This window comes from Oncorhynchus mykiss, chromosome 30 (assembly GCF_013265735.2).
Source record: "Oncorhynchus mykiss isolate Arlee chromosome 30, USDA_OmykA_1.1, whole genome shotgun sequence".
Lineage (NCBI taxonomy): Eukaryota > Metazoa > Chordata > Actinopteri > Salmoniformes > Salmonidae > Oncorhynchus > Oncorhynchus mykiss.
Window position 1 is genome coordinate 11,247,355 of NC_050570.1, and position 13,829 is coordinate 11,261,183.

At 41.2% G+C, this 13,829-nt stretch overlaps 1 protein-coding gene and 2 long non-coding RNA genes across 3 annotated transcripts; all 3 read left to right on the forward strand.

Annotated features, from left to right (window-relative positions):
* The first annotated feature begins 1,101 nt into the window (after window positions 1-1,101).
* On the forward strand, window positions 1,102-6,372 carry LOC118945803. The gene is made up of 11 exons (XM_036969161.1): window positions 1,102-1,525; window positions 1,622-1,672; window positions 1,782-1,853; window positions 2,791-2,955; window positions 3,138-3,188; window positions 3,285-3,335; window positions 3,451-3,522; window positions 4,460-4,857; window positions 4,954-5,004; window positions 5,119-5,190; window positions 6,166-6,372. The coding sequence occupies exons 1-8, from the start codon at window positions 1,447-1,449 to the stop codon at window positions 4,672-4,674; spliced, it is 756 nt and encodes a 251-aa protein (XP_036825056.1). The 5' UTR covers window positions 1,102-1,446; the 3' UTR covers window positions 4,675-4,857; window positions 4,954-5,004; window positions 5,119-5,190; window positions 6,166-6,372.
* An 87-nt stretch (window positions 6,373-6,459) lies between these two features.
* LOC118945779 lies at window positions 6,460-6,887 on the forward strand. Its single transcript, XR_005040878.1, has 3 exons — window positions 6,460-6,563; window positions 6,660-6,710; window positions 6,816-6,887. It is a non-coding gene; the product is annotated as an uncharacterized LOC118945779 (long non-coding RNA).
* A 5,769-nt stretch (window positions 6,888-12,656) lies between these two features.
* LOC110521314 lies at window positions 12,657-13,829 on the forward strand. The gene is made up of 3 exons (XR_002473117.1): window positions 12,657-12,742; window positions 13,507-13,593; window positions 13,690-13,829. It is a non-coding gene; the product is annotated as an uncharacterized LOC110521314 (long non-coding RNA).

The window sequence follows — 13,829 nt, forward strand, 5'->3', positions numbered from 1 at the left end:
GCATGCAGAGAAGACCACGATGGAGGAGGAGAAGGAGGAAATAAAGAGGGTGGAAGACACAGTGAGGATGAAAGAGCTGAACAAGACAGCCTTGGATGTGTGGGAATTTCACGTTGGAAGTCATGAATGTCCGAAACACAGAAGTGATTCAGAATGTTCAGATTGTGATGACGGTAAAAGTGCCAAAGCACACCAGAAGAAGACAGACAAAGAGAAGAATGAAACGATGGAAGCACTCCTGACTGAGGAAAAATGTAACAGTAGTGATGATGATGATGATGGTTTCACTGAGATGAAACAAAAGGATGGACATAAAAATATGCTTGTTGAGGAGAAGGTAGCTTCAAATTACTGTCAGAATGATCAACCAGGAAAAGTCAAAGTTCAAAATGACCTGGCAGGTGATATAGACTGGTCAAAGAGTGACTACAGTGAGATTGAGGAAATAATCGACAGTGACACTGAGGACATTAGTGAAGAAATAAAGGAAACGGATGAGGAGGAGGAGGTTGAAGATAAGACAGATATTGAGAGTGATGAGAGAACAGTAAGAAATGTGATAAGAAGTGAATGTGAGGATGATAAGAGTGGGAAACCAAACATGAAGAAAGGCATGGTTGACAAAGACAATACGGACAACAACGTTGAGAAAGAGAAAACAACCCAAAGCAACACAAAGAGAGAGGAGGTTGAGAGAAAAGAGGTTCAAAGCCAATACACAGAGACATACAAAACCAATGGAGCGACAGAATCTGACGAGCTCACTTTGGCTCCTGGAAAGGGGTCAGATAGCAATGACAGTGAGAGGGTCAAATCCAACCAAGAGAAAGAAAAGGATGACCAAAAGGACACAGGACAGTTAGAGAGTCAGGAGGAGAAGAAGGAGGACAGGATACTTGCTGGAGCAGAGGGAGAGACTCAGCATCCTCAGGAAGACCAATCGGAAACATGCAAAGGTAAAGTTGTTGTTTGACAACATATGTAAATGATCACTGATCTGTCATTAAATGTAGAGAACTCCACCGATATCAATGACACTTACCTTTTCAAACATTTGTCATCTCTTTCAGATTTTTCAATTTTTGCAGCGGCAATGGTTAAGATTCAGGGCCCAGACGAGGATCAACTAGCAGTTGAAGGAAAGACTAACAACACTCAGACAGACCAGGCAGCAAAGGTCAAAGGTGAAATGGACCTGGACAATGACTGGTCAGAGAGTGACAGTGAGACTGAGGAAATTACAGCTGATTTTGAGATTGATGAGGAAACAGACCAACCAGCAACGTGCGGAGGTAAGAAGACAGTCAGTGGAATTACAATGAGGAGTGCTGATCTTGTTTGACAGCATGTGAAAATCATCACTAATATTTTATAATTGTAGGAAACTCCCATGAAATCATTAACACTTACCTTTTCACCCACATTTTCACACACCATTTTATTCAAATGTCAGATTACTCCATCTCTATTGCAGAGGAGGTTAAGATTCAGGACCCTGACAAGAATCAACCAGCAAAGCTCAAAGGTAAAAAGGGGATAGACAGAGAATAAAGTGTGATATGTGAGGGTAGTTTCAACACTTTCACTTACACTGTCTGTATACCACCTCCCTCTCCTCCAGATTCCTCCATCTTCTTGGCTGGTGCTGAGGTCAAACAGACCCAGTGCAAAGGTCATCTTAGTTTACAGTTCTTTTGTACATTGAAAGTGTTATACAACTGCACCCCCCCCCCCCCCCCACTGTTGGTATTAATATCCATAATTTTCCTATTTCTTGTTAGATGTCTCCTTGGTTGCTGCAGCTGAGTCAAAGACTCTGAACCCTCAGGAGGAGCAGCCAGCAAAGTGTAAAGGTAAAGACCAAAGCCCGGTTTCCCGATAGCGATGGAACTGAAGCTTACTAGTGTTTAAGTGATGCAGCTTTCTTATAACGGCCGAAGATGTCACATGCGTTTCAACAAAACACCACGCAGAGAGAACGTTCACTAAGTGCATTGTTGGAGAAGGTGTCGATATTGATTGAAAGAAAGGCAGGGCTGCTCTTTGATCAGATTTCTCCATTCAAATCTTACTTTAACATTAGAATTATTCCACAATACTGATGACGGATCAGCTCCCAGAAAGCTATTACTACCTCAAGGCTGCAAAATATTGAGGCGGCTTATTCTGATGCTTACCCTATAATAATGCACTAAATCACAGATACATTTGGCACATGTAGTTAAACATCATGAAATATATATTGAGGCAAAAATTACAGACCGTAAAGTCTACAAATAGAAGTCAATTGACCGAAGATTAAATAGATTTTAATATGATTGAAATACAGGCCTGTGTAGCCTACTGAACTTCGCTTGTTGAATTGCCAAGACATTGACAAGTGTTTATTTGTAGTCAACTTCATGCCGAAGTTATCGTCAGTCACAGAGAGACAGATAAACGTCTTGTTTCTATGTTTAGGGGAGATCTTCTGTGTAGAAGGTAATGCCGAAGGGCAAAAAAAGCATTTAACAAAGCACTTAGCTGAACTACAAGTGGTCTGAGGCAGCATTTTCAACTGCAACTTGACTAATTATGGTTTTGGGAAACAGCTCTGACATTTAACAATGCTCCTATGTAGGTTCTAATGATTAACATATCCTTATGATGCTTTTGGGAAACTGCGACCTGGATTATAACATATTGATACAATGTTGAATGCTGAGATAGTTTATTAGCATGTTCAAGGCGCTTCTCTTATTTCTGTTTTTCTGTGTGTATTAATGTCCATTCTCTCTCTTTTCTTGTCAGATTTGTCTGTGTTTGCTGCAGCTGTAGGAAAGACTCAGGACTCAGCAAAGGTCAAAGGTGAAATGGACCTGGATAATGACTGGTCAGAGAGTGACAGTGAGATTGAGGAAATTACAGCTGATTTTGAGATTGATGAGGAAACAGACCAACCAGCAACGTGCGGAGGTAAGAAGACAGTCAGTGGAATTACAATGAGGAGTGCTGATCTTGTTTGACAGCATGTGAAAATCATCACTAATATTTTATAATTGTAGGAAACTCCCATGAAATCATTAACACTTACCTTTTCACCCACATTTTCACACACCATTTTATTCAAATGTCAGATTACTCCATCTCTATTGCAGAGGAGGTTAAGATTCAGGACCCTGACAAGAATCAACCAGCAAAGCTCAAAGGTAAAAAGGGGATAGACAGAGAATAAAGTGTGATATGTGAGGGTAGTTTCAACACTTTCACTTACACTGTCTGTATACCACCTCCCTCTCCTCCAGATTCCTCCATCTTCTTGGCTGGTGCTGAGGTCAAACAGACCCAGTGCAAAGGTCATCTTAGTTTACAGTTCTTTTGTACATTGAAAGTGTTATACAACTGCACCCCCCCCCCCCCCCCCCCCCCACTGTTGGTATTAATATCCATCATTTTCCTATTTCTTGTTAGATGTCTCCTTGGTTGCTGCAGCTGAGTCAAAGACTCTGAACCCTCAGGAGGAGCAGCCAGCAAAGTGTAAAGGTAAAGACCAAAGCCCGGTTTCCCGATAGCGATGGAACTGAAGCTTACTAGTGTTTAAGTGATGCAGCTTTCTTATAACGGCCGAAGATGTCACATGCGTTTCAACAAAACACCACGCAGAGAGAACGTTCACTAAGTGCATTGTTGGAGAAGGTGTCGATATTGATTGAAAGAAAGGCAGGGCTGCTCTTTGATCAGATTTCTCCATTCAAATCTTACTTTAACATTAGAATTATTCCACAATACTGATGACGGATCAGCTCCCAGAAAGCTATTACTACCTCAAGGCTGCAAAATATTGAGGCGGCTTATTCTGATGCTTACCCTATAATAATGCACTAAATCACAGATACATTTGGCACATGTAGTTAAACATCATGAAATATATATTGAGGCAAAAATTACAGACTGTAAAGTCTACAAATAGAAGTCAATTGACTGAAGATTAAATATATTTTAATATGATTGAAATACAGGCCTGTGTAGCCTACTGAACTTCGCTTGTTGAATTGCCAAGACATTGACAAGTGTTTATTTGTAGTCAACTTCATGCCGAAGTTATCGTCAGTCACAGAGAGACAGATAAACGTCTTGTTTCTATATTTAGGGGAGATCTTCTGCGTAGAAGGTGATGCGGAAGGGCAAAAAAAGCATTTAACAAAGCACTTAGCTGAACTACGAGTGGTCTGAGGCAGCATTTTCAACTGCAACTTGACTAATTATGGTTTTGGGAAACAGCTCTGACATTTAACAATGCTCCTATGTAGGTTCTAATGATTAACATATCCTTATGATGCTTTTGGGAAACTGCGACCTGGATTATAACATATTGATACAATGTTGAATGCTGAGATAGTTTATTAGCATGTTCAAGGCGCTTCTCTTATTTCTGTTTTTCTGTGTGTATTAATGTCCATTCTCTCTCTTTTCTTGTCAGATTTGTCTGTGTTTGCTGCAGCTGTAGGAAAGACTCAGGACTCAGCAAAGGTCAAAGGTGAAATGGACCTGGATAATGACTGGTCAGAGAGTGACAGTGAGATTGAGGAAATTACAGCTGATTTTGAGATTGATGAGGAAACAGACCAACCAGCAAAGTGCGGAGGTAAGAAGGCAGTCAGTGGAATTACAATGAGGAGTGCTGATCTTGTTTGACAGCATGTGAAAATCATCACTAATATTTTATAATTGTAGGAAACTCCCATGAAATCATTAACACTTACCTTTTCACCCACATTTTCACACACCATTTTATTCAAATGTCAGATTACTCCATCTCTATTGCAGAGGAGGTTAAGATTCAGGACCCTGACAAGAATCAACCAGCAAAGCTCAAAGGTAAAAAGGGGATAGACAGAGAATAAAGTGTGATATGTGAGGGTAGTTTCAACACTTTCACTTACACTGTCTGTATACCACCTCCCTCTCCTCCAGATTCCTCCATCTTCTTGGCTGGTGCTGAGGTCAAACAGACCCAGTGCAAAGGTCATCTTAGTTTACAGTTCTTTTGTACATTGAAAGTGTTATACAACTGCACCCCCCCCCCCCCCCCCCCCCACTGTTGGTATTAATATCCATCATTTTCCTATTTCTTGTTAGATGTCTCCTTGGTTGCTGCAGCTGAGTCAAAGACTCTGAAACCTCAGGAGGAGCAGCCAGCAAAGTGTAAAGGTAAAGACCAAAGCCCGGTTTCCCGATAGCGATGGAACTGAAGCTTACTAGTGTTTAAGTGATGCAGCTTTCTTATAACGGCCGAAGATGTCACATGCGTTTCAACAAAACACCACGCAGAGAGAACGTTCACTAAGTGCATTGTTGGAGAAGGTGTCGATATTGATTGAAAGAAAGGCAGGGCTGCTCTTTGATCAGATTTCTCCATTCAAATCTTACTTTAACATTAGAATTATTCCACAATACTGATGACGGATCAGCTCCCAGAAAGCTATTACTACCTCAAGGCTGCATTGAGGTAGTAATAGAGGCGGCTTAATAGAGGCGGCTTAAATATTGAGGCGGCTTATTCTGATGCTTACCCTATAATAATGCACTAAATCACAGATACATTTGGCACATGTAGTTAAACATCATGAAATATATATTGAGGCAAAAATTACAGACTGTAAAGTCTACAAATAGAAGTCAATTGACTGAAGATTAAATATATTTTAATATGATTGAAATACAGGCCTGTGTAGCCTACTGAACTTCGCTTGTTGAATTGCCAAGACATTGACAAGTGTTTATTTGTAGTCAACTTCATGCCGAAGTTATCGTCAGTCACAGAGAGACAGATAAACGTCTTGTTTCTATATTTAGGGGAGATCTTCTGCATAGAAGGTGATGCGGAAGGGCAAAAAAAGCATTTAACAAAGCACTTAGCTGAACTACGAGTGGTCTGAGGCAGCATTTTCAACTGCAACTTGACTAATTATGGTTTTGGGAAACAGCTCTGACATTTAACAATGCTCCTATGTAGGTTCTAATGATTAACATATCCTTATGATGCTTTTGGGAAACTGCGACCTGGAATATAACATATTGATACAATGTTGAATGCTGAGATAGTTTATTAGCATGTTCAAGGCGCTTCTCTTATTTCTGTTTTTCTGTGTGTATTAATGTCCATTCTCTCTCTTTTCTTGTCAGATTTGTCTGTGTTTGCTGCAGCTGTAGGAAAGACTCAGGACTCAGCAAAGGTCAAAGGTGAAATGGACCTGGATAATGACTGGTCAGAGAGTGACAGTGAGATTGAGGAAATTACAGCTGATTTTGAGATTGATGAGGAAACAGACCAACCAGCAAAGTGCGGAGGTAAGAAGGCAGTCAGTGGAATTACAATGAGGAGTGCTGATCTTGTTTGACAGCATGTGAAAATCATCACTAATAATTTGTAATTGTAGGAAACTCCCATGAAATCATTAACACTTACCTTTTCACCCACATTTTCACACACCATTTTATTCAAATGTCAGATTACTCCATCTCTATTGCTGAGGAGGTTAAGATTCAGGACCCTGACAAGAATCAACCAGCAAAGCTCAAAGGTAAAAAGGGGATAGACAGAGAATAAAGTGTGATATGTGAGGGTAGTTTCAACACTTTCACTTACACTGTCTGTATACCACCTCCCTCTCCTCCAGATTCCTCCATCTTCTTGGCTGGTGCTGAGGTCAAACAGACCCAGTGCAAAGGTCATCTTAGTTTACAGTTCTTTTGTACATTGAAAGTGTTATACAACTGCACCCCCCTCCCCCACTGTTGGTATTAATATCCTTCATTTTCCTATTTCTTGTTAGATGTCTCCTTGGTTGCTGCAGCTGAGTCAAAGACTCTGAACCCTCAGGAGGAGCAGCCAGCAAAGTGTAAAGGTAAAGACCAAAGCCCGGTTTTCCGATAGCGATGGAACTGAAGCTTACTAGTGTTTAAGTGATGCAGCTTTCTTATAACGGCCGAAGATGTCACATGCGTTTCAACAAAACACCACGCAGAGAGAACGTTCACTAAGTGCATTGTTGGAGAAGGTGTCGATATTGATTGAAAGAAAGGTAGGGCTGCTCTTTGATCAGATTTCTCCATTAAAATCTTACCTTAACATTAGAATTATTCCACAATACTGATGACGGATCAGCTCCTAGAGAGCTATTACCACCTCATGGCTGCAAAATATTGAGGCAGCTTATTCTGATGCTTACCCTATAATAATGCACTAAATCACAGATTCATTTGGCACATGTAGTTAAACATCATGAAATATATATTGAGGCAAAAATTACAGACCGTAAAGTCTACAAATAGAAGTCAATTGACTGAAGATTAAATAGATTTTAATATGATTGAAATACAGGCCTGTGTAGCCTACTGAACTTCGCTTGTTGAATTGCCAAGAAATTGACAAGTGTTTATTTGTAGTCAACTTCATGCCGAAGTTACCATCAGTCACAGAGAGACAGATAAACGTCTTGTTTCTATATTTAGGGGAGATCTTCTGCATAGAGGTAATGCGGAAGGGCAAAAAAAGCATTTAACAAAGCACTTAGCTGAACTACGAGTGGTCTGAGGCAGCATTTTCAACTGCAACTTGACTAATTATGGTTTTGGGAAACAGCTCTGAGATTTAACAATGCTCCTATGAAGGTTCTAATGATTAACATATCCTTATGATGCTTTTGGGAAACTGGGACCTGGATTATAACATATTGATACAATGTTGAATGTTGAGATAGCTTATTAGCATGTTCAAGGCGCTTCTCTTATTTCTGTTTTTCTGTGTGTATTAATGTCCATTCTCTCTCTTTTCTTGTCAGATTTGTCTGTGTTTGCTGCAGCCGGAGGAAAGACTCAGGACTCAGCAAAGGTCAAAGGTGAAAAGGACCTGGATAATGACTGGTCAGAGAGTGACAGTGAGATTGAGGAAATTACAGCTGATTTTGAGATTGATGAGGAAGCAGACCAACCAGCAACGTGCGGAGGTAAGAAGGCAGTCAGTGGAATTACAATAATGTGTGCTGAGCTAGTTTGAAAGCATGTTCAAGGTGTTATGTCTGTCCAGTAATGTACTTTCTCTCTCTTCTCTTGTCTGTGTTTGCTGCAGCTGGAGGACAGACTCAGAACACTCAGACAGACCAGGCAGCAAAGGTCAAAGGTGAACAGGACCTGGACATTGACTGGTCAGAGAGTGACTATGACAGTGAGGGAACAATGGATAGTGACAATGAGTTCATAGGTAAAGACGAATGGACAAAGTGGAGCGTGGACATTGAGGAAAAGAAAGTGTGTACTCAAGTCCAACATGATGCAAATACAGCTGAGAGAGACATCATAAACCAAGAGAAGAAAAAGGACCAGCCAGCAAAATGCAAAGGTGAGAGAGAGAGAGAGAGAGAGAGAGAGAGAGAGAGAGAGAGAGAGAGAGAGAGAGAGAGAGAGAGAGAGAGAGAGAGAGAGAGAGAGAGAGAGAGAGAGAGAGAGAGAGAGAGAGAGAGAGAGAGAGAGAGAGAGAGAGATAGGCTAATAAAACTATTACATTTAAGTAACATCATTGTATCTCACTAAGGTACTGAGTTATGTGTGACTGCAGTTTTTAAACACAGTACTCCTCTAGTGCATTGAACCAGCTTATAGGCCTTAACTATACTTTTATTATGTGTGTTGTTGTCCTATCAAATCTCCATTCATGTATATTCCTTTCTGTCCTTAGATTACTCTATTTTCACTGCATCAGGGCTAAAGAGCAAGGACCCGTATAATCAACAGCCAGTAAAATGCAAAGGTAAAAAATGAAGGGGGATAGAGAGGGACATACTTTTCACAAAGTATTTGATGGCACAGTGAGGTGTCAGTAAAAAGGATGAGAGATATAGAGACAGACAGACAGACAGACAGACAGACAGACAGACAGACAGACAGACAGACAGACAGACAGACAGACAGACAGACAGACAGACAGACAGACAGGCAGACAGGCAGGCAGGCAGGCAGGCAGACAGACAGACAGACAGACAGACAGACAGACAGACAGACAGACAGACAGACAGACAGGCAGACAGGCAGGCAGGCAGGCAGGCAGGCAGACAGACAGACAGACAGACAGACAGACAGACAGACAGACAGACAGACAGACAGACAGACAGACAGACAGACAGACAGACAGAGCACACAAGCACACTATAGGCTCTGGTACTCAATTGGAATAGAACTGTTTGATGTTTACTCAAGTCTATTTTAGGAAACATGGCTGATGTTTGTTTTGGATCATTTTCTTTCTTTCTATATATCTCTCACTCTGTCTCTATCTCTCTCTTTCTCTCTCTTAAACGCGTACGCACGCACACACACGTGTTCACTGTTTTCCTCTATCTATCTCTGTCTCTCTGTCTGTCTGTCTGTCTGTCTGTCTGTCTGTCTGTCTGTCTGTCTGTCTGTATGTCTGTCTCTGTCTCTCTGTCTCTCTGTCTCTCTCTCTCTCAGGCATGGCCAAGGTCCCCCCGGTTCAGCAGGCCAAAGTGAGTAATAAAAGTGAGATTGTCCAAAAGAAAGATGGGAATGACAAAGTGACAGAGCCAAAGACAGATTCAGAGCTCATTATGGAAAAATATGAGAGGATGGTGGAAGAGGGGAGACGGGGGCCTGGTCAGAAGGATAGGAGAGATAAAGACATGGACAAAGAGTCTAAAGAAGAGCAGCGCAGGCTGAGGAATGAGAAGGCCCTTCAGGATCACCTGGACAGTGTAGAGAATCAGAAAGGGACAAGCAAACACACCAGACAACCACAGTGTATAGGTAGGACCAGGGAAAGTTTTTTATTTATTTATTTTTGTTTTTTTTATTTCACCTTTATTTAACCAGGTAGGCTAGTTGAGAACAAGTTCTCATTTGCAACTGCGACCTGGCCAAGATAAAGCATAGCAGTGTGAACAGACAACACAGAGTTACACATGGAGTAAACAATTAACAAGTCAATAACACAGTAGAAAAAAAAGAGAGTCTATATACATTGTGTGCAAAAGGCATGAGGAGCTATGCGAATAATTACAATTTTGCAGATTAACACTGGAGTGATAAATGATCAGATGGTCATGTACAGGTAGAGATATTGGTGTGCAAAAGAGCAGAAAAGTAAATAAATAAAAACAGTATGGGGATGAGGTAGGTAAAAATGGGTAGGCTATTTATCGATAGACTATGTACAGCTGCAGCGATCGGTTAGCTGCTCAGATAGCAGATGTTTGAAGTTGGTGAGGGAGATAAAAGTCTCCAACTTCAGCGATTTTTGCAATTCATTCCAGTCATAGGCAGCAGAGAACTGGAATGAAAGGCTGGAACGAAAATGAGGTGAGATACACCTGCTGGAGCGTGTGCTACGGGTGGTTGTTGCCATCGTGACCAGTGAACTGAGATAAGGCGGAGCTTTACCCAGCATGGACTTGTAGATGACCTGGAGCCAGTGGGTCTGGCGACGAATATGTAGCGAGGCAGCCGACTAGAGCATACAGGTCGCAGTGGTGGGTGGTATAAGGTGCTTTAGTGACAAAACGGATGGCGCTGTGATAAACTGCATCCAGTTTGCTGATCGGTAGGATAGTCAGTTTTGCTAGGGTATGTTTGGTGACGTGAGTGAAGGAGGCTTTGTTGCGGAATAGAAAGCCGACTCTAGATTTTATTGTTGGAAGCAATTTTGTAGATGACATCGCCGAAGTCGAGGATCGGTAGGATAGTCAGTTTTACTAGGGTAAGTTTGGCGACGTGAGTGAAGGAGGCTTTGTTGCGGAATAGAAAGCCGACTCTAGATTTTATTTTTGATTGGAGATGTTTGATATGAGTCTGGAAGGAGAGTTTACAGTCTAGCCAGACACCTAGGTACTTATAGATGTCCACATATTCAAGGTCGGAACCATCCAGGGTGGTGATGCTAGTCAGGCGTGCGGGTGCAGGCAGTGAACGGTTGAAAAGCATGCATTTGGTTTTACTAGCGTTGGAGGCCACGGAAGGAGTGTTGTATTTTTTCATTTTTTACTAGGCAAGTCAGTTAAGAACAAATTCTTATGGGTTAACTGCCTGTTCAGGGGCAGAACTGCCGCCCCATGGCACTGAAGCTCGTTTGGAGGTTAGATAGCACAGTGTCCAAGGACGGGCCGGAAGTATATAGAATGGTGTCGTCTGCGTAGAGGTGGATCAGGGAATCGCCCGCAGCAAGAGCAACATCATTGATATATACAGAGAAAAGAGTCGGCCCGAGAATTGAACCCTGTGGCACCCCCATAGAGACTGCCAGAGGACCGGACAGCATGCCCTCCGATTTGACACACTGAACTCTGTCTGCAAAGTAGTTGGTGAACCAGGCAAGGCAGTCATCAGAAAAACCGAGGCTACTGAGTCTACCGATAAGAATATGGTGATTGACAGAGTCGAAAGCCTTGGCAAGGTCGATGAAGACGGCTGCACAGTACTGTCTTTGAACTGCATCATGGGTGGTGTACACAGATGTTTCGGCTTTGCAGCCTCCTTCAGGGTGGTTTAGCATCACATTGTACTCAGACGACGCCATCTTAATCCTCATGGGGAGGCTAATAAAACTATTACATTTAAGTAACAGCAGTGTATCTCACTAAGGTACTGAGTTATGTGTGACTGCAGTTTATTAACACAGTACTCCTCTAGTGCATTGAAACAGCTTATAGGCCTTAACTATACTTTTATTATGTGTGATGTTGTCCTATCAAATCTCCATTCATGTATATTCCTTTCTGTCCTTAGATTACTCTATTTTCACTGCATCAGGGCTAAAGAGCAAGGACCCGTATAATCAACAGCCAGTAAAATGCAAAGGTAAAACATGAAGGGGGATAGAGAGGGACATACTTTTCACAAAGTATTTGATGGCACAGTGAGGTGTCAGTAAAAAGGATGAGAGATATAGAGACAGACAGACAGACAGACAGACAGACAGACAGACAGACAGACAGACAGACAGACAGACAGACAGACAGACAGACAGACAGACAGACAGACAGACAGACAGACAGACAGACAGACAGACAGACAGACAGACAGACAGACAGACAGACAGACAGACAGACAGACAGACAGACAGACAGACAGACAGACAGACAGACAGACGGACAGACAGAGCACACAAGCACACTATAGGCTCTGGTACTCAATTGGAATAGAACTGTTTGATGTTTACTCAAGTCTATTTTAGGAAACATGGCTGATGTTTCTTTTGGATCATTTTCTTTCTTTCTATATATCTCTCATTCTGTCTCTATCTCTTTCTTTCTCTCTCTTAAACGCGTACGCACGCCAACTCACGCACACGCGTTCACTCTGTTTTCTTCTATCTATCAATTCAATTAAATTCAAGGGCTTTATTGGCATGGGAAACATGTGCCAACGCAAGTGATGTAGATAATATATAAAGTGAATATATAAAGTGAAATAAACAATAAAAATTAACAGTAAACATTACACATACAGAAGTTTCAAAACAATAAAGACATTACAATTGTCATATTATATATATACATTGTTTTAACAATGTCTATCTCTATCTCTATCTCTGTCTCTCTCTCTCTCTCTCTCTCTCTCTCTCTCTCTCTCTCTCTCTCTCTCTCTCTCTCTGTCTCTCTGTCTCTCTCAGATTACTCCATCTTCTCTGTGGGCCAACAGGGGGTTGCACAGCCCCCTCCAGCCCAGCAGAATAAGACACCCTCCCCCTGCAAAGGTAATAGCAAGAGCAGTTTGATTCATCGGCACATCAATAAGAATGTATAAGAGCAGCCATTTTTAATAATCTTCAACAACCCCAGAGTCTCTTCCCCCTTATCCCCTGTCTCTCTCTCAATTCAATTCAAATGGATTTATTGGCATGGGAAACATAAGCAAGTGAAATAGATAATAAACACAAGTGAAATAAACAAATTAACAGTAAACATTACGTTCACAAAAGTTTCAAAGGAATAGAGACATTTAAAATGTCATATTATGGCTATGTACAGTGTTATAAGTACAAAAGGGAAAATAAATAAACATAAATATGAGTTGTATTTACAATGGTGTTTGTTTTTCACTGGTTGCCCTTTTCTTGTGGCAAAAGGTCACATATATTGCTGCTTTGATGGAACGCTGTGGTATTTCACCAAAATAAATATGGGAGTTCATCAAAATTTGATTTGTTTTCAAATTCTTTGTGGGTCTGTGTAATATGATGGAAATATGTGTCTCTAATATGGTCATACATTTGTCAGGAGGTTAGGAAGTGCAGCTCAGTTTCCACCTCATTTTGTGGGCAATATCACATAGCTTGTCTTCTCTTGAGAGCCAGGTCTGCCTACGGCAGTCTTTCTCAATAGCAAGGCTATGCTCACCTAGTCTGTACATAGTCAATGCTAATCTCTCTGTCTCTGTCTCTGTCTCTGTCTCTCTCTTTCTCTCTCTCTCTCTCTCTCTCTCTCTCTCTCTCTCTCTCTCTCTCTCTCTCTCTCTCAGATGTCTCTATATTTGCAGCTGGGAAAAATCGTTTGGCTAAAGTCTTGATACCCCTTGTGCGCAAAAAAATGAAGTCAGAATGCATAGGTAAGAGAGGAGAATGTTACAACTGATAAGTGAAGTTTGTTTGACACAGTATTACATGATTCTAACAGTGATACTTTTTGTTGGGTCTTTTTTCAGATCCTGACGTTTTCCTTGCTAAGAAGTGACCTCTGCAATTTGAAAAATATTTTCTGAAATTCATTTTCATTCTTTCCCTTGTTTTCTATATACATTTTTAAATTCTTCAAGCATTATAAAATAATAAAATCATTTTATCA